Genomic DNA, 27690 nt, shown 5'->3' with positions numbered 1-27690 from the left:
TGTACAGTTAAAACAGCTACCAGTTGCTCCACCTTTTCACAGCGTTCATCTCCAGTTAGCTTTTTGAAGTCAGCATGTTTTGTCTGATACTAATTTATTTTATACTGCAGGCAACAATACTGGGGGGGCCACATATTATAAATTTTATGACAAAGGCTGCGGACAAGTAAAATTTTTTATCATTGGCCGTAACTGGTCCCTGAGCCAGACTTTGGACATGCCTGGTCTAAAGGTTGGACATGAGAATATGAGAAAAATAATTGACGGGTTCTGCTATCAAGAAATATGGAACAAGAGACATTATTTAATCTCTGATAGACTTGCCACGTTTAATAAGCTACGACAACAACTTTGATTTTTTCCACATGTAACATCTGTTCTAGGCTAATAAATATATGTTAGAAAAGGCTGTCAGATTATTGTGAAAGGGACTGCCAAGATGGTTTGCAGCACTAAGAATGTAAATATACTTTGAAATGCCTTTGAAGGTGGCTTTTCATTTACATTTTTACTATTTAAAACATGACGGCTAATGGACACCACTCTGGACAGCTTTCTCCACTTTTGACTGTTCTGGGCCAACATTTGGGTTGTGTCAGAGTTGCCAATAGTCCATTCCTTGAAGTTGTCGGCCCAGTTCTTTTTTCGGTCTTTCTCTCCTCATGCCCCCTTGGACTGTGCTCTTGAGAATGATCTTGGCCAGTTCTGATGATCTTGTTATGTGACCATACCACTGCAGTTTTTTTCTGAGCACCGTTGACAGGAGTTCTTCGTAGGGTCCAATCAGGGGACCTCTGATTGTATGCACATTGTTTGGGCTATGTAGTCAATGCCTGGATGTTGAGTCCGATCTTTAATTTCACTGCCATGTTCTTGTCCCTCCAGATGGGTTTAAGTCTGGTACATGCGACCAATGTTTGAGCTATCCTGGCCATGATTTCTTGTTCTGAAATGGCAGCTTCAAAGTATTTAAATTTAGTGACAGGTTCAAGCTCTTCGTGGTTGATGGTGATGTTTGTTGTTATACCTTGGGAGTTGTTAGTCTTTTCTTTAGTTTTTTTTCTGTGCTGATTTCCATCCATACAATCGGTTGATTCTTTGTTCAGACATTTGACCAGGTCTACCAAAATCCAGTTCTTCTCTTGCCAGTTTGACAATATCATCAGCAAAAGGTAGGTCACCCCCCCCCCCCCCCCGGAGGAAAACCAAGCCTACTTACAACAAAGTCAGTTAGTTCTGTGTTCCTTTATGTCTTTGTTTCCTTATCCTCACTGTAAATGTGGAACTGGAGTCGTCCAATTTCGTTGTCACAGCATATCCATGTTGTAACAATGACAATAAAGGCATATTCTATTCTATTCTATTCTATTCATATTGGTACCAAAAACCGTTATTCCAACTCGCCCATCTCGAAAACGTATCCTTCCTATTTATTGGTTGCACTTGATTTATATCTCCTTGAACACAAAAATATATTCCCTTTATTGCCAAACAACAACAAAATCCCAGAAAAAATAGACATTTTTATTTCCAAAGATCTTTTCCGAAGTACCGTTCATTCATTCACTGATACAATAAGAAAATCATCAGAGATAAGCACCTGTAGTTCATAGTTTTGAGCAGCAGAGGACATTGTTTGATCTGGGACTACAAACGAATTGAGGAAAAAATCTGCATAAACGAAAGCTAAACAGCAATGTGAAACAGTGGTCTCTTTCAAGAAGCCCCTTAAAAGACGAACCTTTCCTACTTGCATAAATTCAAAGAAAAAAGCGTACCATTCTCTCCTTTGAAAACTAATCATATCCCCCGTACACATAACAAAAACCACTAACCTGCCTCTGGACTAACTCAACCTGATAATCTCGAATTTTTTCAGCTTCCGCTCTTTCAGGGGTTTGGGCAAGACCCCTTCCTCTGTCTCTGCCACCAACTCCTGTGCCTCATTATCACTCCCTCCTTGTCCCCCGTTGAACCCTGTCTGTACATCCTTGGGGCACTCCCCGTTGTAGGTCTTGACATAGTCACCCACGCGCCAGCCCCGGAACTCCCGCGGTTCGGCGCAGATAAGTCCCGTGTGGGCAACGCCTGGATGCAGCTTGAGCCAATAGATTAGGTAGTGGATGTTGTAGTCACAAATCCACGGGTTGTTGCCCAGATTTAGCTTGCGCAGGAAGTAGAGGTCCTCCAATACGCCGTATTGGAAATAGTGAAGGCTGTTGTTCGTCAGATCCAGCTCACGGAGGTACAGCAGTCCTGAGAAGGCACCTGAGAAAGGAATAAAATTATATCATACAATGAAATTGGTTCTAAAAAGGAAAAAGCTTCAATTCAGCATGCTTTTGGCTGAATTACAGACTTTGGGGGTGCAGTTATCCTTTGTTTACTTATAGTGGTTTCGCTACTTCAGAGACTTTTATCGTGCATTGTGTTCTGCATTCTAATTGGCTAAAAAGTTCCCCCTCCCACTTTCTGCTTATCCACCAGCAGTAGGCCCCTTTTTCAGCCCGGGAGTTTTTTACCCAAAGTCAGCCCACTTAGCCTTAGAGGAGGAATTGGAATTAATGGAACAGCAGCAAACTCTTATGATTCATCTTTGTTGGGAAGAAATGCAGGTATACATTGATAAGATAACACTCAACCATTTTAATTTAAGTAAAGTTATATAAAGATACTGCAATAGCTGAAGACAATTTGACCTATGTACTGTATAAGTCATTTGAAATTAAAGTTGCATCCACCTTCCCAACAGTTTGATAGGCTTTACATTAAACTCTTTTAACGTTTATGAATTAGCTGCACTCTACACATCTTAAATGGGCCACTCAAAACATCAAATTACTCTTAAGCAAATCACTGGTCACAACAACTTTGTTGATGACAATGTCATTGTTTATAGACATGAGAATCCCTTTTGAGTGAATTAAGACAGTGAGCTTCTTAGTCTAGTTTTCACGCATTTTAGAGCAGAGAAGCTCCACTCACATGCAAGCTGAGTACAGGAAATGCTCAACAGGAACTTATATGCCAGCCCAACAACATGGTAGTCATCTGTTATACTGTGAGGGGACCTGCTTTTTTTTTAAATTTTTTCCCAAGCTTTGTTCCTTTCTTTTTTTCCTACAATTTCTCCTCTTTTTCTGATTTTTCTACTGCTTATTCGTCTTTTTTTCTCATTCTAATTGTATTCTTTTGAGTCTTCTAGCCTTTAACTTCATTTTTCTGTATATTATTGTTTCTTCTTTTTTCCCTTTTGCCTTTTTTTTTTTTTTTTCTTCTGTTGTTTCTTTTTGTATTGTTGTCTTTTTCTTTTCTTTTTCAGCTTTATTTGTCCCCCAAAAGTAATTTTGTGCAAAATGTTACATAATAATTTTTGATGTATGGATAGATACAACAAAAACAATGTGAAGAGGCTTTTGGGAGCTGAAAAAGTCGTCTCTTTTTATTGTGCTATTGAGACAAGTTAGTCAACTAAAACCGGCAACCTATAATTACCGTAAATTCCGGACAACACAGTGCACCTATTAAACGTTACGCGCTCAAATTTAAGAGCAGAACTCAATTTTGTCAATTTACAAGCCGAACCAGATTAGAAGCTGCAGACTTAGACACCTTTAAAAATGAACTGATTCACACCCATTTCTCACAATTAAGGGCGGGTCCAGACCAGCCCCATCCGTGTGGGGAATTAGGCATTGACGCCTTTGGCTGCAGAACGCCAACGACGGCCTGCCCCCGCACACTTTTTCAGCTGCGTCGTTTTCTGTTCAGCCCGAGTTGTTTACGTTACGTGTTTTCGGATCATGTGACATTTCAAAACAGCGATTTAAAAAACGAGCACATACTCAATACTGCGCCGAAAGAAAATGCGAATGAGGGCTGTTTGACCTAAAACGTGAGTCCTATATTTCTAGATAACAGCGCCAGGGCCACCATACTGTGGAGAGTAGTGCCAGATTGCAAAACAACTGTGTCTTTTTGTGTTGTTGTCATTGTCATTGAGGACTTCAGAATCAGAATTTTCTTTATTATCTTTGTATTTCAACAACAAGCACTCTAGTTGGCAAAAAAATATACGATATAAAGTCTAACAAAGAGAAAAAATATATATATCATGTGTTCACTTCTAACTGAAATGAATTTTTCAAGTCAATGAAGACTTCCCACATTTCCCAATAGCGGCCTTGTATTGCAGCCATGTAAGACGCTAACCTGCTTATTGGGGGTATTAGGGGTTCAGTGTCTTACCCAAGGACACTTCGACATGTAACACGGACGAGCCGGGAATCAAACTGGGATCCCTTGATCCCAAGACCAGTGTTCTACCTCCTGAGCTACTGCTACTTTTTTTGTGGGTGAAAAAGTAGAAATATTGAGAATACTTTGTAAATTTTGAATAAAAGTCAAAACTCCTGTTTTGCATTATATATATATATATATTAGGGTGGTCCTTAATGGGGGTCGAAATTTTTTTTTTTGAAATATTGGGCTCTGACACCCCGCATATGTTCTTATATCGATAAAAACACACTGTGTGCAATTTTGAACAATTTGGATAATATTTAGAGGTAGCTCAACGACTTTGAAATTTCCCAAAATGGTAAAATTTTGGCAATTTTCGAGAAAAAACGGAAATCTTAACCCTATGTGTACGGCGTTTTAGAACATCCAATTTCAGTCCATTGCTTATAATTGTAACACAAGAAAAGTTACAAGTAACTTTGTACACTAGGTCTGATATAATGTGCGAAAAATCCTTATTTTTCATACCAAAATTTCAGAGGCCTTGAGCGACCTCTAAATATCCTTTGATTTTGATGAAACTTTGCCTAATTACGTTTTGTATATATTGGAACATATTCAAGGGGTCAGAGCATGAAATTTTAAAAGTCGAAAAATAAGGACCACCCTAATATATATATATATATATATACTGTTAGCAACAACATTGTTTCTCTCAAAGAGTGTCATAAATGTTTCCAGACGTCACCGCGTTTTTTTTTTTTAAATATTGTGGAAAAAAGCAGCTTGCCGTTTTCCTCAGTGCCGCCATGAAAAAACAAACAAAAGAAGCGCACCATGTTTAAACCCCTAAGGTTTAAAATGTTAAAAAAGTAGCGGCTTGTCGTACGGAATTTACGGTACCAAAGGAGTTGGGGAAGAGGTAAAGTCAGGCTTCTGCATGGTACAGAAGAAATGGCCCTTGTCTAAATCCACCCTCGGATGTTGATGACAAATTAATTCTGATAAAGGTTAAACGAAAACAATACTTGAGGGAATGGGAGTCGAAATGCATCAAACCTTCTCTCTTTCCAATCAAACTGTCATTGAATGGTCTTTTAACCAAAACAGCCTCTATTCGCCCGTTGTGGAGAGTCACACCCTCCTGACAAACATGGCGAGAATAATCCCCTCGCCTTCATTTTCATCAATACAGTACAACGGTACCTCCTTATAGAAACACTTCTAAACACGGGTGTGATGTTAAAGTTCTGTTGGTATTATAGAAAATCATGCATGGACTTGCTCCTTCATATCTTTCAGATTTAATTTCCCCCTATGTTCCGGTCCAGAGCCTTCGCTCTGAAAATGCTGGTCTACTGGTGATCCCAAGAGCCAAGAAGAGATCCGCAGGTTCGAGAGCGTTCTCCATTCGGGTCCTGGTGCTGTGGAATGCTCTTCCTTCTGAGTTTCGATCTGCAACCTCAGTGGAACTGTTTAAATCTAGGCTTAAAACACACTTCCATTCTATAGTTTATGAATAACCCATATTTCATGTTGACAATATCTGTGTCTTATTTGTTATTGCAACATCCATTGTAGCCTGGTCATCCTGGAAGGGGGATTACTTTATATGCGGCCCCTTCACAAAGTTTCTTCATTTTTCTCATGTTGAGGTATTTGAGTTTTTCCTTGCCCTCATGTAGGTTTTAGAATAGGGGACGCTGTAATAATAGTCTGTGGTTTGCAATAATCTGTGGTCTGTGCAGCCCTTTAAGACTCCTTGTTATTAAGGGCATCACAAATAAACATGACTTGATCTGACAATTCGAGTGACAAGCAAGATCCTGGAACAAATTAAGCTCGTAAAAAGAGGCACCACTGTGTTTGGATTTCGGTGCCACCTTGTGGTAAACTGTGAAGTAACTTTGTTACTTTTACTTCTTCGTGTATCACAGGAAATTGAATTGAGTCAAGTGAGTGTCTCATACATTGACTGGAAGGAAACGAGTCATCAGGATGAAGACAGCGCCAAGTGTTTCCTGCCACGCTTCGCTGCCCCCTAGCTTGGCTATTTTCTCCAACCAACTGGGAGGAAAGCAGGAAAGGGGTGCTAACCATATGTTTAAAACATATCCAGTACATAAGGAAATAATTGAAAAGGAAAAGGGAAACGACGTGTTTTATCTCTGGCTGTGACTCTCCGGAACCTTCTTGGGCGTTTTCCTAAATAGTTCTGAAATAGTCGCGTCAAACCTCACATGTTGGAGATAGTCGGAATTGCCGTTTAATGAACCTACTTAACTCAATAAATGCCAGACTTTTTTCTCTAATTGGGAGAGTCTGTGCCAGGCAATTATTGCAATTTTGACTTATTTTTGAAGGCCTGCAGAAAATTTAGCTAGATAGGCATGGGACATATCAAAAGAAAACTTTGACCCTCATCGTTCACTAGAAAATAAGTATGTTTCTAGCTTAACCATTGTTCAGTAAACAACAGTTTAATGTTGCTCAGTTTTTTGAAAATACTTGTTTTCAAGCAAAATTGTAAGAAAAAAATGTTTTTAGTGACAGGCTGCATTTGAAGCAGAACTTTCATTTCTGTGTTTTTTTTTTTTTTTGATTGTCTGTTTTTTCATTTGTGATACCTCCAATATCTAAACAAATCTTTCCATAATCACTAGGGCACTTTGCTCGTAAAATAGAATTTTATTTGAAGAACACTGAACTGATGCATGAACTATGCACGAACTTTGCAAGAACGTTTTAGTGCCCAATGTTTTCGGTGATAACACTATTTCGGTCACCATGCTGATCGCGTTACCTCAGGGAACCGTATTCCTGCAAATGTGCATGAAATGTCATCCCTCTCTGACCAGACAATGACAATGAGACTTTGTAATCTTTTTGAAAGAATATGCCCTGTTGAGGACTTAACTGCATATTACGATTTGTCCGTATCTCGCAACTCTCACCACACTGCTTCACTAAGCCTTCTCGCCATTTGGGGTCCCCTACACTCACTTGTTCGCCGTAAAAAGGAAGCAACATAAAGTTGGGATTCCTCGATGTGTGGACAAAGTTCTGATCAAAGCCACTCTAGCAGTCTAATGGTGATTTATATAAAATCATTTCCAGAGGCTTGATACTTACCAATGAGTAGCGCCAAACTCCATATACAAATAAAACTACAAAAACACAATTTTTACGTTTTGTCACTCAATGACAATGCTTCTGAAAATGTAATTATAAGTTACTGCATTGATTGAGTTAAAAGATATATTGGGGAAATTTGACTTCTCCCTAAAGAGATCAACTTCTCCTTTAGTTGAAAGGTAATTTTTGTACCCAAAACCACACCGGGAGTGTGTGCAGTGATTATTTACACATACACGCTGCCGATTAAGGAGATTCGTTAAGACTTCCCTTGCTATCTGCGTCGTTAGCTTTGAGCCTTTTGGCGCTCAATTAGCGCAATTAAAGACACATGTTGGATGATCGAATTAATTTGTCACACTTTGGTGTGCTTGATTGTTTGAAATGTTTTGTTTTTTCACAATTCGTGCCCTCGGTTGTGTGTTTTTAATGGTACCTTGGTCTATTTGATTCAGGCTGGTGTTGCTGAGATTGAGCAGCTTGAGGTCTTTGGAATGCAGGAACTGCTTGGGTTTAAGATGTTTGATGTTGTTTCCGGATAGATCCATCTTTACGATGTCAGAAGGCAGGTCAGAGGGGACATTGCTCAAACCTGATGGGAGAAAAAGAGAAGTTGTTGAGTTGCAGTAATTGAGCCAGGGAGAGGGCAAACAATCCGCAAATCCAAAAAATGGACTTTGGAGATACTCCACACTTTATAATAGAAATTGTTTCCGGTTTTGTAAGTGGATTCAGATCTACTGGGGTGCAATTATTGTGATGCGTAGCTTTGAAAAGTATTGTGTGGTACATAATGTTAATAGAGTTTTACAGATGCATAACAGTACTATTATAAGTGACTGGAACTCATGACAAAAAGTTACCGGACACCAGGGCAGACAAGTCTGAGAAGTTGCCTGCCCCATTTTTCACAACTTGAAACGCAATAAGACGACTAATCCCCAAAAAACCCGTTGTTGCAAAGAATTAAGGATTGATAATCAGAATATATAACAAAACAACACTTTAAAATTAAGTTTATTATAAATCTACTTATAACATTCATTGCATGTATATGACATCACTGTTTTCCATCTGCCATCAGTATGCACCTGTATTTAGTCATCTTTATTCATGCAATGATTGCGTTGCGTCGTCTGCTACAAGCCACGTGAACTCCTCTTTCCACGATGCTTTTAATGTACATTTACGTTTTGTAGCGTCATAAATTTTGTTAGTTTCTTTCGAATGTATCTTCTGGGGCTGAGGTTTTGGCTTGATTCCTGACCACTTCTCAATTTTTCTTGTGTTCTCTGTGTGTCTACTTTGGAAAACGATATGCAAATGGACGACCTCATAAGGCTTGGGAAAGTCCAGAAGCACAAAGTATTTCGATGCAGGCTTCTGATTGGCTGCCGAGTATGCAAATTGCCTAACGAACGGAAATTCAGAAATTTCCAAACCGAACAAAGATTTCGAAATCAAAATAAAGCAAACGTTTGATTTGAAAAAAAATAATAATAATAATACAATAAAACGAAAATGTATTTTTTTTTTTTTAGAAAAAGTTGTCGGCCACCCGGGCAGACATCGTTGTGTAAGATGTACGCCAGATGTAAAAGATGCACGCCCCGGGCGTCCGGTTCAAACACTGCTATCATGTAATATTACGGTCACAAGTTGATATTTCAAGCATAGAACACATAATATTTTACAGATTTTGTAGTGTTTGGCCTTTTTCCGTAAAAATCCTGCAATATAATCCCTGTGCCATTCCTACATATTTCTACCCATATGTCCTGGGATGTACTTTCCCTTTTACTGTGTCATTGTACATTCTAGTTGTCTTGCTGCACTTGTGCTCAAATATTCATAGTTCTACAGGTTCTTATCATTGAGATGTGGAGAGTAGTTGTGTTATGAACACTACAGCATGTTTTCCCACAGAACGTCTTAGCATCTGTTTTTTTCATCATGTCTGCCTCCCAAAGAACCTAAAGTTCCCACAGGTAACTTTGGAGTCACCAAGAGACTCCAAAGATCTGATTGGTCTGAGTATAGCTATTTTCAAGATGGTGTGTGGGTTGTGTTTCCCCCATTTTTTTCTACAAACAACACAACTTAATGTTTTTTACACACATACACATTTTGATTTGCCTATAATACACAAAACAGTGATTCCCACACACGACATTCTCCCGCTGTCATGCGACTAAGATTTTTGTTGTAAAAATGACTCAAGCAATAAAGCGTTAAACACCACCAGAAGGCTGACATTTTCAGTTGTCAGCCTTTGAATGTTATGATCGAAAATCATGTTCGAGCGATTTTAATCTGTTATTTCTTTGTGTGTGGGTAGGTGTCGCTATTAAGATACTCACAGGTGAGTAGATCATACTGAGGCTATTTGTATGCCTGAAGGTTCATCTTTGTTAAAACGTGGTATCCCAACCCAACGGCGTAATTAGGTTCTACAATTCTTGGGTTCTTTTCCCAGTTCAGATGTTGCTGGCTTTACAGGCTCATTTAACCGACACAGATGTTGTAAGCAGTTTTCAGGGCAACTCAGTGTTGTAAATCTACATCTGGAGATAAAAATGCACCTCGAAGCATCGTTATTATTGCGGCAGCAGAAATTTCAGGTAACATTTTAGCCGACTGCAGACATGCAATCTAAAGGGAGTCCCGCTTTTTCCACTCAGTGTGTGTCTGTAGCCTTTTTGTAGCCTTTTTCAGATGACAGCTGGAAAGAGTTTGGCACAATTCTGGAATTGGCTGTGTGTCATTCGAACAAATCACACAGAATCTTTGCTGTCCAAGAAAGGAGCTGTGTTTGAGGAAAGATAAAATATCCAATGTTGAAAGGAGATTGATGAAAAGCTCCTGTAATAAAAGTTTGGTTTACAGTAAAATCTATGGAAAACGGTTCGACACAATGAATGTTTATCATATACTGTTTATGTTATTGGTCTTGAGCAGGGATTGGGAAAGTATGGCTCGAGAGCCAGATATGACTTTTTTTCCTGAGTACCTTTGGTTTAGGGATAAAAAAACAAAACAATTAATGGGGGGTGAAGGTGGGAGTTTGTATGAGGTATGATCAACGTTAAGTCCAAAATACATAGGTCAAAGTTTTAACAACCGTTTACAATCACGGTGTTACACCAACAGATCCCGTTTAGGATTTATATCCCTATGTAAACAATGCATGTTCAATGTTAAGCGACTTTATTATAAAAAACCCACAGAACAAACCATGAACAACTGAAAGTGCCAGCCGAGCACGCAAAGCAATTTGATTGGGTGAGCAGCAGTGGAGGTCGGATCTCTGCACACAAGGCAAATTCCCCTTAATACATCCATATTCTTTTAGTTTGGAGTATTTTTACAAACTAACTTTGCTTGCACTTTGTTTTGAAACCATTATTTACAACGAAAATGACGGTCAAAATGAGCTTTAACGATCTTGAGTAATTGCGGGAGACAAACTTTCAGTCGTACATTTATTGAAATCAGGCACAGGCTCTAGCAATATTATTATTTCAATGATTTTTTTCAGACCTTCAAACGTCACGCAGTAAGTTTAAATGTTCTGAAGAATGAGCTTTGCCAGGAGAACATGTTTAGTGTTTAAATGAACTGTTTGTTCCCATCTAGTTACAAATTCTATTTCTGGAGATACCTTCATATATAATACCTAACTGTTAGTTTTGGGTGCATGTCTGTTACACAAAGAAAGTAGGACAAGAATGAAGTGTGTGTGGGGATTGCAACGTGATACCCTGGATGTGGGCCAGATTTTAAGACTACCGTATACTCTCTAGACCATCTCATTGTTGTGGCATGGAATATGGGATCCATTCCAGCCTTGTAAGCAGCCAGCAGATCTGATTTCAGTATGAAAACTTTAAAAAAATGACGAAATGCCATCCATTTTCCAGGTTGTAGCTGTAATGTTATACTGACAGTTATTAGTTCATCAGGTTTAGTTCAGGACAGTGAAAGAAAAGCGATTGAATGGACAAACGCTTAACAGTGAGCACTGTTAGGAAACTAAAATACAGTTTTGATTTATCTTGTCGGAAAGGACATGAATCAGCATAGTTTAATGCAGAAAGAATTAATACCATGATCTCAGAGTTTTTATTCCACATAGTTTAAATAGTTAAGCCTTGGATTAAGGCCCAAGTTTATCTAAATTAGAGGTTATCCTTCCAAGACATGTTTGTTTTATAATTTCCACAAGTAGCTGCGCGCAGCAATTGTTTAATGTCAACAATAATTCTATGGGGAACCCTAAACCCCAACAGCCGCACACCTAAATCATATTCTTGCACAAAGTCCAGGTTGGAACAGACCTTTTGCAGAAAATGCTTTATTATCAGACCAGAACCGCATCCTCAGCAGAATCCTGTTTGAGTGCACTTTGTTGTACTGTTTAATATGTTATGGAATAAAAGCCTTAAGAGGACAGAAGAGTGTGTTTCTGCGCTCTTCTGTCTCAGAGCTGGGCATGACGTGGAGTCTGAAATCTGCTGTGGTTTACCACATAGATGCAGCCCTCGAGTTTCATGGGTGGCGCCATTTGGACAGGGAGGAGGAAAATGAAGATGGAGAAAAATCTATAAAAAGTCTTTGCTCTACGATGGGACGTATGTCTTTTATTAGGCCGATAATTATAAGAAAAATAACAGCCAATTATGGGGACACTGTTAGCAAAAAAAATCAATTAGCCAACAATACTTAAAAAGAATCCAAACATTGGTGTTTTTTGTTTTAATACACTGTTATGTTCTATGAAGTCGTAGTAGCATAACTTCTGTCATGTCACTTCTCTACCTTTCGTCATGAGGCATAGTAGAGCTCGGCCAAGATCTGTTGCAGGGCTCAGGATGAGTACAGACTAACCTTAGTTCTTACAATACTTTTTTGTTGTTACCTGTGGTGTTCCGCAGGGTTCAGTGCTTGGCCCCATTCTTTTCAGCATTTACATGCTTCCATTAGGTGATATTATTCGCAAGTATAATATCAGTTTCCATTGCTACGCAGATGACACTCAACTATATCTCCCGATGGAGGAATCTGCCACACTAAACTGTGCAAATTTGGAGGCCTGCCTTACTGAGATAAAAGAGTGGATGACACTCAATTGCTTGCGTCTTAACTCTGAAAAGACTGAAATGTTAGTTATTAGTCCATCTAAATGCCACAACTTATTCTCTAAAACTGCTGTGAACATTGACAAATGTCACATCACACAGAGTGACTCACTTAAAAATTTAGGTGTCACATTTGAACCCGATCTGTCCTTCAAAACACATGTTAAGAAAATTACTAGAACCGCTTTCTTCCATCTTCGTAACATTGCTAAAATTCGTCCTATACTGTCTCAGTCGGATGCGGAGATTATAATTCACGCGTTTGTTACCTCCCGTCTCGATTACTGTAATGCACTACTCTCCGGTCTTCCAATGACCAAACTCAAGAGTCTTCAGCTGGTACAAAATGCCGCAGCGAGGCTTTTAACCAGGACAAAAAAGTCTGATCACATTACCCCAATTTTGGCTAACCTGCATTGGCTCCCTGTTAGCCTAAGATGTGATTTCAAGGTTCTCTTATTATTATACAAAATCATACATGGACTTTCCCCCTCATATCTTTCAGATCTGATTTCCCCATATGTTCCGGCCTGAAGCCTTCGTTCTGAGAGCTCCGGTCTTCTGGTGATCCCAAGAGCCAAGAAGTGTTCCGCAGGTTCGAGAGCGATCCCCATCCGGGCACCGGTGTTTTGGAATGCTCTTCCCCCTGAGATCTGATCTGCAACCTCAGTGGAAATGTTTAAATCTAAGCTTAAAACTCACTTCTACTCTATAGCATATGAATAACCTAAACTGCTTATGTGTAATAACCTGTGAAGCCCTTTGAGACTCTTTGTGATTAAGGGCTATACAAATAAAAATGACTTGACTTGACTTGTTGCACGCCTGCATGTGTGTTTATACTTAAACTCAAATTTAATTAGTATTGACAGCTCTGGTACCCTTGTTGATTGTGATTGACAGCTCTGAGCGGAGGCCTTCAAACGAATGTCTTAATGGAACAAAACTATGTTACTTTACGAACAACTCTTCAAGGTATTCCCAATTTTTAAACGATGCAAAAGGTAAGAAAATAGTAAAGGGGTTTTGCATCAACTCTTAAGATAAATTTAATCTTTAAATTCTATGAATCTATTGAAATAATACATTTTGAAAAGTCTGTCTTGTCCTTTACTTCCTGAGCGGTGACTTTACCATTATTATTTACATGTTAATTTATCAAACAGGGTTGGGCTCCAGCTACTCTACTGAGGACAAGCGGTGCAGATAATGAATTAATTTATCAATCAGGTTACGTGTGTTTTAAGCCGGGTTTTGATAGTTTTGGTGGAGAATGCCTAGGTGTTGTGTCACAGTAATGGTACAACAAGGGCAAGCATCCAAAAAAGGGTTTACTGGGGCTAACCGGGGCAATCAACGAATGGCTGCCGGCGCCTCGGTTGAAAAATGTGATGCTGACCGACCACAAACACGCTGTGAGCTGCCAGGCTAACAGGGAACCAACAAAACACGGCTACGGTGATAAACACGAACCTGCCCTGAAATAAATCAATGAAAACATCAGGCCACCCGGCTAGCCAGCTGCCAATGGGAGCTAACCTGGATAGATCGACAAAAAGCCTCCACAGTTTTGGCAGAAAACGCGAGGCGAGTCAACCAAAAAACAGGCAGTGAGCTTCCAGGCCAACCGGGAACCAAGAATGAAAAACTGCTAAGGCGAAAAACACAAACCTCTGATAAACCAATGGAAACGGCACATTTCTCAAGTCCCCAGCATATGGAATATTTTGCAACATATTTGCATTATTGTGGCGTGGTATAAATTGGGTCATGAAAATGTAATTGTTATTTCTTTAGCACAGAACAGCTGTTCCTGACCCAAAATCCCATGGGCTAGCTTTTCCTGGATAAGGCCTATTTTAAAGATCAGGTATTGAAATAAATAACAACTGGACACTCTTTTAATTCAACTTGTCAACAAATCGCTAACATCTATCTGGGCCTTTTCCCTCAAACATTTAAACTTTAAATAAACAAACTTTGTTCCAAGATAACCCAGACTTGTCGACACAGCCTTTTGTGACAGACCTCAAAGTTCTTGCCAAAGTAGATAAATATCTATGCATTATCAGTGCCTACATCATTCAGGTCTTAAAATTTTAAACAACTACCTATGTTTATTCTACTCAACCACAAATTTACATGACATGTAGTACCAAAACTCAAGTTGCATCATAAACCAGTAAAGATAGAACTGCTGGTAATATGTGTTAAGATCCAGATCACGGCCCCATTTTACAGTGTTAGAAATGCAGAAAAATGCTAAACATTCTTCCTCAGCCACTTGCAAGACAAAGATCCTGCTTTGTGGGATTTTGACTTGTTGATGGCCTCCCAAAAATGATTCAAAAGATTTTTGGGGGCGGGAGGATAATGCCCACAGACAGAAAGAGTGCATTGTTTGGAAGACGACAGTGGGCAGACATGGAGGAGTGATATGTGAAAAAAGCCATATTGCGGGATGGCTGTATGATTCTGTTTGATGTTACTTACAATTCAGTTTTGATAATATGTTTCTGGATAAATAACACAGAAGCAGTTCTGAGGGATAAACGAAGAAAATAACCAGATGTCAACTGGGCGCTTTATTTATTCTCTTTCATATTTATTTTTTTCTCAGTTTTTTTGAGCTTGGTCTTTACTGCTCTGTTATAGCCAAGTGAAGTGTCCAAACAAAGACAGATTTTAGGATGCAATTTATTACTTCCTCTCAGAGTATTCATGTGTTCTTTTTTTAATGAATGGACGGCTGTTTTTAATAGAGTCTTGAGCAGAAAATACACCAATTTGCCATAGTTAAACTTCATGTATTTTCTTCAGCGGGTTTTATATGTTTACGTTCTCCAATACATGTAATTTATATAACCAGTTCATTATTAAGCGCTACAGAAGTCTGATACCGATCCTGAGCTTTTCAATAAGCAATATTTGAAAACATTACTACCAAAAATTTGTAGGACTGCAGCCTTTCATAGACCAGAGTAGGGAAACCTGTTCTATTATCATCATGTTCAAGCATAGGTATTTGCGTTCATCACTCTTGGAAGTGTTTTTGTTTTTCCTTTGACAATTTAGACTGTAGGTGCTGGTATGAAAAACGAATCTGCCCAGGCCTTCAGAATCAGTAATGCAGGCCCATGTACCATAACCTTAAATAATTTTCGTGTTTAATGGTGTTTAACAAATTGCATTTTATTTTATGTGATATAGTATAGAGGCAAGACTGGTGGATTATGTTTGGCATGTGCCAATTGACAAACATTAAACTCACCTTTGTAGCTGCAGTCCAGCAGAGGTTTGGGGAACATGTAGGTGTGGCACATGGATGTGGCCACTGGCTTTTTGATTGGTGGCTTAAGTTGAGTCTCATCCACCTGGTTGTCACCTGCACACAACGAGTCCACGTTCAGCTTCTTCAGCTTCTGGCCCCTCAGCGAAAGGGGCTCCGCACATTTGGCGTAATTGCCCAGGTTGCGGTTACTAGGCACCTGCAAAGTCCTAAGCAGGCTGTCTAATGGGCAGTAACAGTTCCAGGGGTTGTCGTACAGACGGAGGTAGGTAAGGCGGGGCATTGGGAGAAGAACCTCCTCAGAGGCAGTTTTCAATTTGTTATGTTGCAGCAGCAGTGTCCTGAGTTTCGAAAGGCCATTAAATGCTTTGTCTTCCACCATGGAGATGTCGTTTTGTTGGAGGTCCAGGCTCTTTAGTTGGGTAAACTGGGAGAACATATTGTCCCTTAGAACCTAAACAAGAAGAGACAGGATTTGTTGTCAAAAACTGTTGACAATAAGTCCGGCAACAACAAATCAGATGATCCCATTTTTCCGATAATGTAAACAGGGGAGGGATCGGCTCAGGAGGTAAAGCGCTCGTCTTTTGATCAAGAAGTCGCAGGTTCGATTCCTAGCGCCTCCGTGTTACATGTCGAAGTGTCCTTTGGCAAGACACTGAATCCCTAATCCCCCTGATAGCAGGTACTTGCCTTGCATGGCTGACCCTGCTATCGGTTAGTTAGTGTATAAAATGTAAAAGTTTGAAGCACATTATAAAGCACTTTGGGAGGTCTTAATTGACTGGAAAAGTGCTATCTAAATGCAGACCATTTAACTGAAGCCATCTGTGGCGCATTGTTGCCAATCACGTAACAGGCAACAATTGACTTGATGTGTGTAAGTTTGTTTACATGAAGTTTTTTTGCAATAGTACATAATGATCTGACATCATATTTTTTTCTATTCCAAGATGTGCGCATAGATAAAAAGGAATGGATGCTGATTGAATGATTGCAGTTGTGTTAAGCACATGTGGAAAATAACCAGATTTCTATTTGATTTCTGTCCTCCTTCTTGTCCTGGCGCACAGATGGTTTATGCCGCCAAATAACTAGCTGTCATTTGGATCTCTTTGAGAGGTCAGATCCACCTTCAGAGTGGAAATGAACCAGGCATTCTTAATTAGAGACATAAAAGACCAACAGAGAACCTGTGTCTTGTATCAGGTCTGTACCAGGTGTTACGTGTCTTGTATTCTGAGAGCTGCTGGGACTTGCCTGGATTTTATTTCTGGCCAGCAGCAGGTGTTGGATATCTTTGGGCCATTCTTGCATCACGGTGGTCAACTGTCTGTCCTGGCAGTCTAGGTATTTGTCTCCTGCTTCGATGTACTCTTTGCACTCCTGAGTTTGGCGCTTTACAATGCTGGCCCTTCCCCTACCCCTTGTGCTGTCCCAAAGTGTAGTTCCCTTCTCTGCAGCATCCGACCACGGGCTCATGCGTGGCTCGGAGAACCGGAGGAACAGCAGGACGCATAGAGTGGCGTGGAGACGCATGATTGGGAAGGATGGTGGTCCGCTCAACCTTGGAATATGGCCTTATGAGTTTGTCACAACTAGAAAAAAAAACAGGAATTAGAATTAAGTACAAATGTCTTTTTCAAGTTTTTGGTACACACTAAACCACATTTTTCAAAGTCAAGGCCCGCAAAGGATTTCTGCAGCCCCTGAGATGACCTTGACTCAGTATTGTGTCATTCATCAGTAATTGTTGAGTCATATTTCACTGTACATTACTTCTCCTTGAAGAAAGTGTTGTTTATGGCTAGTAGATATTGCTCCTAATTGTATTTAAATCAGATTATATTTCAAAAGATATTCAGTTGAGGAAATCAGAGAAAGTTGCTATTATTTTTTCTTTGATGTAAATGTATCCTAATTTTGATATAGAAACAATAGTCTACTGTTGTGCCTGGATAATACTGGCTTCTTTAATTTCATGTTTATGTTTTAGTGATTTTTATGTTAAGGAAATCTGTCTTTTTGTGCATGAGCAGACACAAAATGAAAGATTACATACAAGGCCATAAGAAAATATTACTTTATTTATCTGATCATATAGGAAGCCAAGGACACTTTCAATTATTGTAAAAGGTCTTGAGGATAAAATCCTGAAGCAACCAACCTAAACTTGACGTTGTCAAACTTGGGTTGAACAGATTGATTGTAGGATTGTATACAGGATGATCCAAAAGCAAATGTGAGGTCCTCAAGACAGTAAAATAAAAGTTGTGCCGTTCACTCAACCCGAAAAGGCGTTTAGTGTTGCTTCAACTTGCAAAAACGGAATAATGGGCTGTTGAGCCCCAACCGAGGAAGCCTATAGTGAGATGGCATGGTAAACACTTTGTTCATGCCCATTTAAAAGAAATGAACGGCCCTCAACTTCAGAAGATGTATTTGAACAGGTTTGAACTGCACCAGCGGTGCCCCCGTAAATCAATCGGAAGACACTGTAGGGAACTTCTGTGTCCTACAACATTTGTTTGGTGTGTCGCAAGAAGACGACTACACATGACGCCTTACAAGCTACAGTTATTCCAACAGTTGAAGAGCACTGATAAACCAGCTCCCCAGGACTTTTAGATTGGAATGCATCAGAAGATGTAAGATGACTGATTTGAGGTCCAGCTTCTTTTTAACGATGAGGCAACTTTCCACGTAAATGGCAAAGTTAACAAGCATACCATTCGAGAATTCACATAAACTTCTTGAGCATCAGAAAAATTCCCCAAAGGTAATGATATTTTGTGCTCTGTATAAGAAAGCTGTCTACGGATCATTATTCTTTCAAAGAGCAACCGTCAATGGTGAGACGTACCTTGACATGCTGGAAAACTGGTTAATGGATAAATTGAGTGAGAAAGAGTCTGGTAACTTCATTTTCAAACAGGATGGTGCACCACCACACTGGAGCATCAGAGTTAAATAGTTTTTCAAGACAACATTACCAGACAGATGGATTTTTTGATGATCTGGGCAGAATGATCACGCTCTCATGTCCTGGCCACACAGATTTCATGATCTCACACCATGTGATTTTATTTTGTGGGGATTTGTGAAAATATTGGTCTATGTGCCCCCTATTCCAAGATATGTGGATAAGCTGAAGGCACACATAACAGAAGCTGTAGTAGCCATTGACAATGCAATGCTAGGACACGATTGGCAAGAATTTGACTATCGGGTTGATGAGTGTCGTGTGGCCAATGGTGCTCACATTGAACATCTTTGAACATTCCATATAAAATTGAGATTACAAGCCTTCTGAAATTACCAGATGTGTTTTGAAGTGTTATATCCTCAATAGTTTTCACTTTCCAAGATATTCAATGTCAAAATGTTCCCAAGACTTTTGGAACACGTTGTACATTTTTTTCACAATTAGATTCACAGTGTCATTTTAAATCACTTACTTCTTTTCTTACAAACTGTGTAGAAGCAGAAACCTCTTCCAAGCATCACATATAAAATCTCAAGCCCACTCAATGAGTCAGAATTAATGGTACCAACCCGCAACTTTCCCTTTGACAGTCTTTCTGCGTCTTGCACAGTGGAACAAACCCGTCAATGCAGAGGATCCTTTTGTGTGGATAGTTGAATGGCAACAGACAGAAACAGCTGAGAATGCATAATTTCTTCCTCAAGGGCCCCCATAGATATGTGGCAACCTCGCATTAAATCCCCATGAGCTCAAATTTGTCACTTGCAATTTCTTCTACTCAGAGGTCGGTAGAGTAGCCAAAAACTGTACTTAAGTAAAAGTACTGTAACTTGAGAATAATATGACTCAAGTAGAAGTAAAAAGTAGTCATCCAAATAGATACTTGAGTAAAAGAAAAAAAGTACTTGGTGAAAAAAATTACTCAAGTATTGAGTAAATTTAGCACAAGTCTCACACTTAAAGCCCCTTTACTCTGCAGACAGAACAACAAGCTAAGACCCGGAACCGTCAACCCAAAATCTTGATGTAGCCATCCATCAATCCATTATCTACACAGCTTATCCTCAGTAGGAGGTGCTGGAGCCCATCCCAGCTGTCTCCAGGCAGTTGGCAGGGGACTCCCTGAACTGGTTTACAGCCAGTTGTAGGGCACACAGAGACAGAATACTCACTCGCTCAGTCACACCTAGGGACAATATGAATTGGCTAATTCACCTGACATGCATGTTTTTAGAATGTAGGAGGAAACTGGAGGGCCCGGAGGAAACCCAGGCAAGCACGAGGAGAACATGCAAACTCCGCACAGGAAGGATGGTAGCTAGAATCGAACCTAAGACCTCAGAACTGTGCCGTAGACGTGCTAACCCCTCAGCTGCTGTGCCGCATACTGGACCAAAAAACAAACTATTCAGGAGCCGCAAAAAAAGCCTCATATAAGCCTAATAATGACCGCGACACATGCTGTATGTATCTTAAAGGGAAGGTCCTAAAATCCGGCATAAAATGTCAAATCTTAACTTGGTCTGGGCTGGGCTTCTTACTCATGTTTATTTTTTCTTCCCTCATGGAGGATCTTCACAGCATGCCCTTACTTTTACTCAAGTGATTATTTGGACGACTATGTTTTACTTCTGCTTGAGTGATATTTTTCTGAATGAACTGTACTTTTACTTGGGTAACACAATTCAGTGCTGCACCTCATCGCCGCGTGTACTTCGGCGCCAAAGTGCACGCTTGATTTGAGGGACCGAGCTCGGAGTCAACCCGAAGTCGCATGTCGGCGCCGCGCATACTTAAGCCAATGTGCGCACTTCAGCGCCGAATTTGTCATGATTGCTGATCCGAGGCACCTGCGACTGCCCCGTTGGCGCCAACAGCCCTGATCGCTGATTAGTTCCCGGACTCTTTTTAACCCCCCCCGTCTTCCAAGAGCTGTTAGACCGTCAGCGAACCTATGCTTTCAGCAAGGCAAGCTTTGTACTATCCGACATTCTCTTGCCCTGTTTTCTCCTGCCTGATACCTGTTGCCGACCCGTTTCTGCCTTGCTATTCCGTCCCGGCCATTGACTTGTTTTACCCTTTGGGTTTACATCGGGCCCAGTCGCTCAATTCAAGGTAATCCGTTTCGGACTTTAACACATATGGGCCGACAGTTTTAAAGGCCCGATCTTACCTCTAATGTGTCTATATTAGCCTACAATTAAAATGACTAAGTTGGATGCAGCACATTCTGTGGAGAAGGATGTGACTACTCTGTTGTATGATACAGCCTCAAGTTAATTTTCGTTACTATATTAATGAATAACGGAATGTATAGTTGTTTTGATAAAGTCAAATGCAATTAAGGAATCTAATTTTTGAGGATTGGGAAAAAAACAACAATAAATTTGCATAATGTGCTCCTTATCGGGTAGCAAAAAGAGTCCGATAAAAAAACGCATGCAGTTATAAAAATAAAATAGCATTCTTTAAAAAAGTTAATGAAATCACATTAATACAGTTAAAGATAGATTTCTGTGCAGTTATTTTTCTCTTTTTACCTTTGAGGTCCATGGTGGATCACAAACATGCACACTCATACACACGTCAGTTTGCTACCTGCGGGGCTCCTGCAAAAGGGGCGGGGCTTGGGCCGCACAGCCTGGTTCTCAGTGAGAGCCTCTCACTCAGGGGAAACGGGAGAGAAAAAAAACAAGCGAAGGAGGAATGTGTATACCTTTTTAAGTAGCAGGTTAATTGTAGCATGATGTAGGGGAGTAAAAGTACAGTTTCTTCTTCACAAATCAACTCAAGTAAAAGTAAAAAGTATAGTGATTCAAAAATACGCCCAAAAGTACAAAATGTCCCAAATCTTACTCGAGTAAATGTCTATCTATATATCTACCCTGGTCATATCTCTCAAGAGGGGTGACCGACAGTAAGACAAACACATACAAAAAAAACAAAGAAAAGATTTTTTGGACCATGGCCAACCCAAATGCCCAAACACCCACAAGTTAAGCACCTCGGCACCCAAGTCGGTCATGCTTTCGTCCCTCCAGATGAAACGGGACACAAGAAAGCGGCCATGTCACTCGGGTCAGGGTGACACAACACACTCTTCTGATCAACAGCAGGGCCCGACAGCTTTCACTGATTTACCCTTGCCGCATCATACGGTGCCCCGCCCATCCCTTAGAATGCGTCCAACATCCTACTATCCTTTCACAACTTCTCTCCACTCATTCCTATCACCAACAAGAGCTCGAGCTTCCATTATATTTAGACCTCAAAAGTAAAAAGCGTAGTGATTTATAAATACTCCCAAAAGTACAAAATGTCCCAAATCTTACTCGGGTAAATGTAACGGATGTCACTCGTTACTATCACTTCTGCTTCTAGTCATTTTCAAACCTGGATTAGGACATAATGTTATTAGCTCTTTGTGATGTTGTGATGGTTTTACATGCATCATACTTGCCCTGGGAAAATATACACCTGATGAGCCCATGCACTAAATGATAATCCTCTTAATGCTGTTTATTAGTCACGCACTCCATTTGTCTGCCTATCGTCTTTCCCAGCAGTGAAACATAATCACTCTTTTAACTCTAATTCTGTTTATAGCCGGTCAAGCTTTTCCAAGCAAGGCAGGTCACTTTGCAACAGCTGCTAACCAGCTACTCCTTTGTAATAGAATGCAGTCCCCACTCAAACCAATGTGGTCTACCACTTTCCTTATATATCCATGGCAGGCTAGCATTATTGTCCCAACCACGCCGCTTATAAAATGTCCTTGCGTTTTTTTTCCAAATGGGTTTTGGTCACTTCCTTTTCCAAGGACGTGTCTTAAAATATCATCCACATGTATATTCTACTGCTGAAGAAGTTGGTGGGAGGGAACCTTGTGTAATAGTTTTTGATTTTCCTGTCCCGGCTACTCATATCGTGATTCTGTTTCTTGTATTGATCCTTGATCCAAGCTGCCGTTCTCCTGTCCCGGCTACTCGTATCCTGATTCTGTTTCCTGTATCGATCCCCGATCCAAGCTCCGTTCTCATGTCCTGAATACCCGTATCCTGATTCTGTTTCCTGTATCGATCCATGGCTTCCCACTCGTCCCGGCTACCCGACTTGTTCCGATCTTCGACCACGCTTCGCTTGTGAGGGCTTCCCGCTCCCCCTGCCCAGTGAGCACCAGATTGTTGTCTTTTTCCTCTCGCCCTGACTTCCCCCACCCCTTAATAAAGCATTGTGTGATACATTACTCATTTGGGTCCCCTCCTTGTGCCGGTCGTGACAAAACTGGCTTTTTTGGTTAAAAAAATCTGTCTGAGAATGGGCTCTACAGACTCTACTCCTCGAATTTATACCTTGTTTACGATTGTATTTCATCAATTTCCGTGAGCATTCATTGTAGGTACAAAATGTGTCTTAATACATGAGAACGGGCTGTAAGGACTCTACTCCTCAAATTACGTAACATGTTTACGATTCTATTTCAACAATTTCTGCAACCATTCATTGTAGTCTAGTACCAAAGTGTATTACCTTCAGGAAACTTAATCCTTAATCTACTTTTTTTGTTGTTTGCTAACTCCATATTTGGCAGTTAATAGAACATGTCAACATGATTACCTTAAACACCTTAGCATGTTTCTGTTAACTGCTTACATTACGTGGAATTCGTAGAGACATTTTTTTGGAAGTGCAACCATTTCTGAAACTGTAGTCTATTGTTGAAAGCAAGTCAGTTAGTGGAACACTGACAGGATGTACTCCTTAACAACGGGAGGATGCTCATGGGTTTATACTCTGGCTAGCATGATTGATAAACCTGGAACCAGAAAATAGGAGGATTCAATCGGCCATAAATTGTACTCAAGGATTTAGAAACCAAGACAACTTAAAGATGCAACCTTAAAACCAAGTTATAAAGCAGATGTGTGGCCATTTACAAATGCTTATTATTTTGCTTCTACTTGTTTGCCGCTTGGAATCATAGATATTTCAAGTACTGGAATGAAAAGAGGGACACACCTGTGACTTGTAAATTGGCTTCTGATCAATGTTCCCTCTAATTTTCCACGGGTCTGAGCATTCACACAAAGTCGGTGAGCAACACTTGAAACAACAGTGAGCAATCCCAAGTGTGGCAACTAAGTCATTATCAAACATGTCCAAAACTTGACATCACGTTACATTTTGCTGAGTTTCCGTCAATGCAAAATTTTTTTTCACTTTTGAATGAATTGACTCATGTATTATTGCAAAGGTTGTACGGCCAACAAACGTCAGTCGTTTTTACAACAATTCTTTCACAAGATTTCCATTTCTTTTTTTCCTGGCATCTTTTGTCACATAATACTAACATTTTTGGGGGCTTATTTAGTCGGTTGCACGATACACAACTGTATTTAATCACATTTTTTAGTGAAAGTTCAATGTTGGCAACAAGATTGACTTGGTATAATTGGAAATTATTTGAATGCAACACAAACTTTTTCTTCTTTTCCCTGTTTTTTTTTTCCAATTTTTTTTTTAAAATTCCTTTAAAAAATATATGATTGTGTTTATTTTTTCCGGGCTGTTACTTTTTTCTTTTTGTTCTCTATTTACTTTGCTTCCTTTGTTTCTTTCTTTTCTTTTTTTCAGTTTTTTTTCTGAATTTTTCCTTCTTTTTTTGTCCTCCCGCAATCTGGTATTTTTTTCTTTTTTGTTCTATTCCCCTTCCTTTAAGTCATTTTGTGCATAATTTTACATAATATTTGATCCCTATATGATGAAAGAAGCAAAAACAACCTAAAGAGGCGTTTAGGACCCGAAAGAGACGGTTCTTTTTAGTGAGCCGAGCCGAAGAAGCCGGTTCTCGAAAAACTCTACTGACTACTCAACTTAGTTCTACTTCGACTTTGACTTCAAAGTACCGCATTTAGAACACAACGTCAGGGGAACCGTTGTATTTTTACCTTCATGCACTGTAACTTTGACTTAATTCACTTCTTAATTAGAAATTTCGAGCCCTGATTTTTGTGAGCTGGCTAGATTTTCTTGTGCGCGGAAAAGCTCTGGGTAGTGCGCAATTGCGCACACACGCAGCTTAGAGGGAACATTGCTTCTGACGGTCATTATATGTCAGAAAACCAAAGACAGAGATTTAGTATATAGCTCTTAAGGCATGTAAACGATGTGGGAAAAGACTGTCTAAAGATCAAGGAAACAGGTGCTCGGTGCTTATGTTTTGAGGAACTTTTTCTCTCCGAATCAAATTAGGGCTTAACATGAGCACTGTTGAGCCATTGCACAGGACAGAACATTTAGTTTTCTTTTGGTGGTAGTGCCTCTCGATTAAACAGTCCCTCATTCAAAGCTTTAAATTGAATCGCTACTTCCTAAAAAAGTTCACCTTATGCACCACTAACTGCAAACACGACACGGATCTCCACCGGGAATCCTCCTGACACAAGGACCACTTTGTTTGACAAAGAAAGTAGAAAACCGAGGTAAAGCGCTAGCATAACAACCAGGGCACATAAACGGCCTTTTTGCTTTTGTCATAGCAAGCATGTGTATGCTTCAGTTGATTACAAATAATAAAAACATTTTTTGTAATGTGTACCATGAGCTGACAATTGAAATACCAAATGTAAGGGTTGACTTAAGGAAATGAAGAGTCTGATTATGAAACAGAGGGTTGACACAGACATATAGTAGAGTGAGTACGCAGACTCTGTAAGTAATAGAAAGGAGCTCGGAGGGCCTAATTGAAGACACATTTGTTGGTTTCTGCAAAGAGGGACAGACGGTTGTTTGTTTCACAAGGGGGCCAACGGGATGAACCACGATATGAATTTTTTCACAAACTTTTATATAGCCCCTTTACTCCTCAACAGACAAAGTTGTTCCCTGTCTTTTCTCTGTGCTAGGGCTGCCAACATATTGTATTTGAGATAGAGCGTCACCCACTCTGAATCCATTCATTTTAAAGGACAGCATTGTAGACCCAATCTGACAAGTCTGTCAGAGTCACTTAAATGTTGCAGTGAGGAGTTGGAATTGCTTGACTGGCTGCAAGGTTGGGTAGGGTTACTTTAACTGGATTACTTTTAATTACTTTTGGATTACTCCAATACCAAATATGCTAATAAAAGACAAAAGAAACTAAATATGAATAAAATTACTAAATTTTGTGCAGGCTTGGGGAGTAACGGAATACATAGAACGGCAAAAATGATGTTGGCAAGCTGTTTGGATTTATTTTCATTTTGTTTCTGTCGCATTTTATGTTAGTTTCTCCGGAGATCAAAGAGATAAAAGCCAGGAGAGAAAGCTTACCCCGTGTTGTGAGTCATCATTTTATTCATATTTAGTTTCTTTTGTCTTTCATTAGCATATTTGGTATTGGAGTAATCCAAAAGAAATTGAAAGTAATCCAGTTAAAGTAACTACCCAACCCTGGGCTGCATATTAGACTGACTAATCAACACACACTTGAAAGTTAAGCCTTTTTCTTTCCCTTTCCTTAACTTGGTCAGGGCAGAATTCCAGGGTGAAACCACATGTGACTGGAATTTTACTCGAGGGGGGAGCATGTGACCCCAAACCCGAATCTCTTTGTCAATTTCAATTGGGCTGCATGCACATGCCACTGAGGCCCGTTAGGATGATGAACAGTTGAGCCTTATATGCCCTTTATAACATATAGCATATTCTATCAGTCATTAAAGGGAGGAATTGTGCACGTCCATTTAAAATTGGCCACACTTAGGCAAACTATCTGGACGGCCACTTGTCACAAGGGACAGAGACAGACTCTTAAATCATGAATGTTCCACGGGGCCACCATGAAATGTTTCTTCTTGGCATTATAGAAAGGGAATGGGCCGATGGTAAGACATGCTTACATCAGCGGAATTGAACACTGGAAAACTGAAGCAGTTATTTGCACTTCAAAACCATTTTTCTTCTGTAGAGTGGCTTTTTGAAACCCCTATTTAGGCGCATTGACAGTAAATGTGGTTATGAACTTCAATCTTTGTACAAAATTCATTGCATATTAAACAAGGAGCATCAAAGAGCAGCAAATGCATCCATTTGATCATAAATGGAACAATTGCAGAGAAAGATCGAATGACATTGAGGGGTTTTAATCACAAACACGTGGCAGGATGTATATCAGACTGGAGCGGAATTCAGCAGTGTCAAGTCAGTCCTACCTGAGCAGGAAGTGAACGTGGCTCGAATGGGTCAATTAGGACCTGCAGATCACCGGCGTGTCCCGCGTCCTCGGCTCCTATTCCTGACATGAGCGTCCATGGGCGTCCAAGTCGAGAAATGCCTGCTGCAAAACTACATGCAGTGAGACAAGAACAACTGGCTGCTCCTCTAAACTCTCTTTCTCTCCTCTTCCCTCTCTCTCCCTCGCTCTCTCTCTCTCTATCACTCTCACTCGCTGTCACTCTCACTCTCTCACTCTCACTCTCTCAGTCTCTCTCTCTCTCTCTCTCTCTTGCTCTGTCACCCTCACTCTCTCAGACTCTCTCTCTCTCTCTGTCACTCTCACTCTCTGTCACTCTCACTCTCTCACTCTCTCAGTCTCTCTCTCTCTCACTCTCTCTCTTGCTCTGTCACCCCCACTCTCTCAGACTCTCTCTCTCTCTCTCTCTCACTTTCTCTCTCTCTCAGTCACTCTCTCTCGCTCTCTCACTCTCACTCTCTCTCTCTCTTTCTCTCTGACTCTCTTTGCAGATCATTTAATGTCATTGTATTTCTCTATGTGTGTCTTCTTTCTTTCTTTCTTTCTTTCTTTCTTTCTTTATTTCTTTCTTTCTCTCACTGTCTCTCTTTCTCTCTTTTTAATGAAGACTTTTTTTCTCACTCTCTGCCTCTTTTTTCTTCTTTGTTTTTCTATCCATATAAAA

The 27690-nt window shown here is 40.1% G+C and overlaps 1 protein-coding gene across 1 annotated transcript; it reads right to left on the bottom strand.

The window, feature by feature from the left end:
• Window positions 1–1503: 1503 nt before the first annotated feature.
• Window positions 1504–27198, bottom strand: lrrc17 (leucine rich repeat containing 17). Its single transcript, XM_088347113.1, has 5 exons — window positions 26986–27198; window positions 17065–17402; window positions 15787–16258; window positions 7814–7969; window positions 1504–2268 (listed from the first exon to the last, which is right to left on the bottom strand). Exons 2-5 carry the CDS (start codon window positions 17341–17343, stop codon window positions 1847–1849), a joined length of 1329 nt encoding a protein of 442 aa, XP_088203239.1. The 5' UTR covers window positions 17344–17402; window positions 26986–27198; the 3' UTR covers window positions 1504–1846.
• Window positions 27199–27690: the final 492 nt, after the last annotated feature.

Source organism: Urocampus carinirostris, chromosome 11 (assembly GCF_059441175.1).
Source record: "Urocampus carinirostris isolate Australia breed hairy pipefish chromosome 11, RoL_Ucar_1.0, whole genome shotgun sequence".
NCBI lineage: Eukaryota > Metazoa > Chordata > Actinopteri > Syngnathiformes > Syngnathidae > Urocampus > Urocampus carinirostris.
The sequence above is the reverse complement of the archived record's forward strand: the minus strand, read 5'-3'. Positions and strand labels throughout refer to the sequence as shown.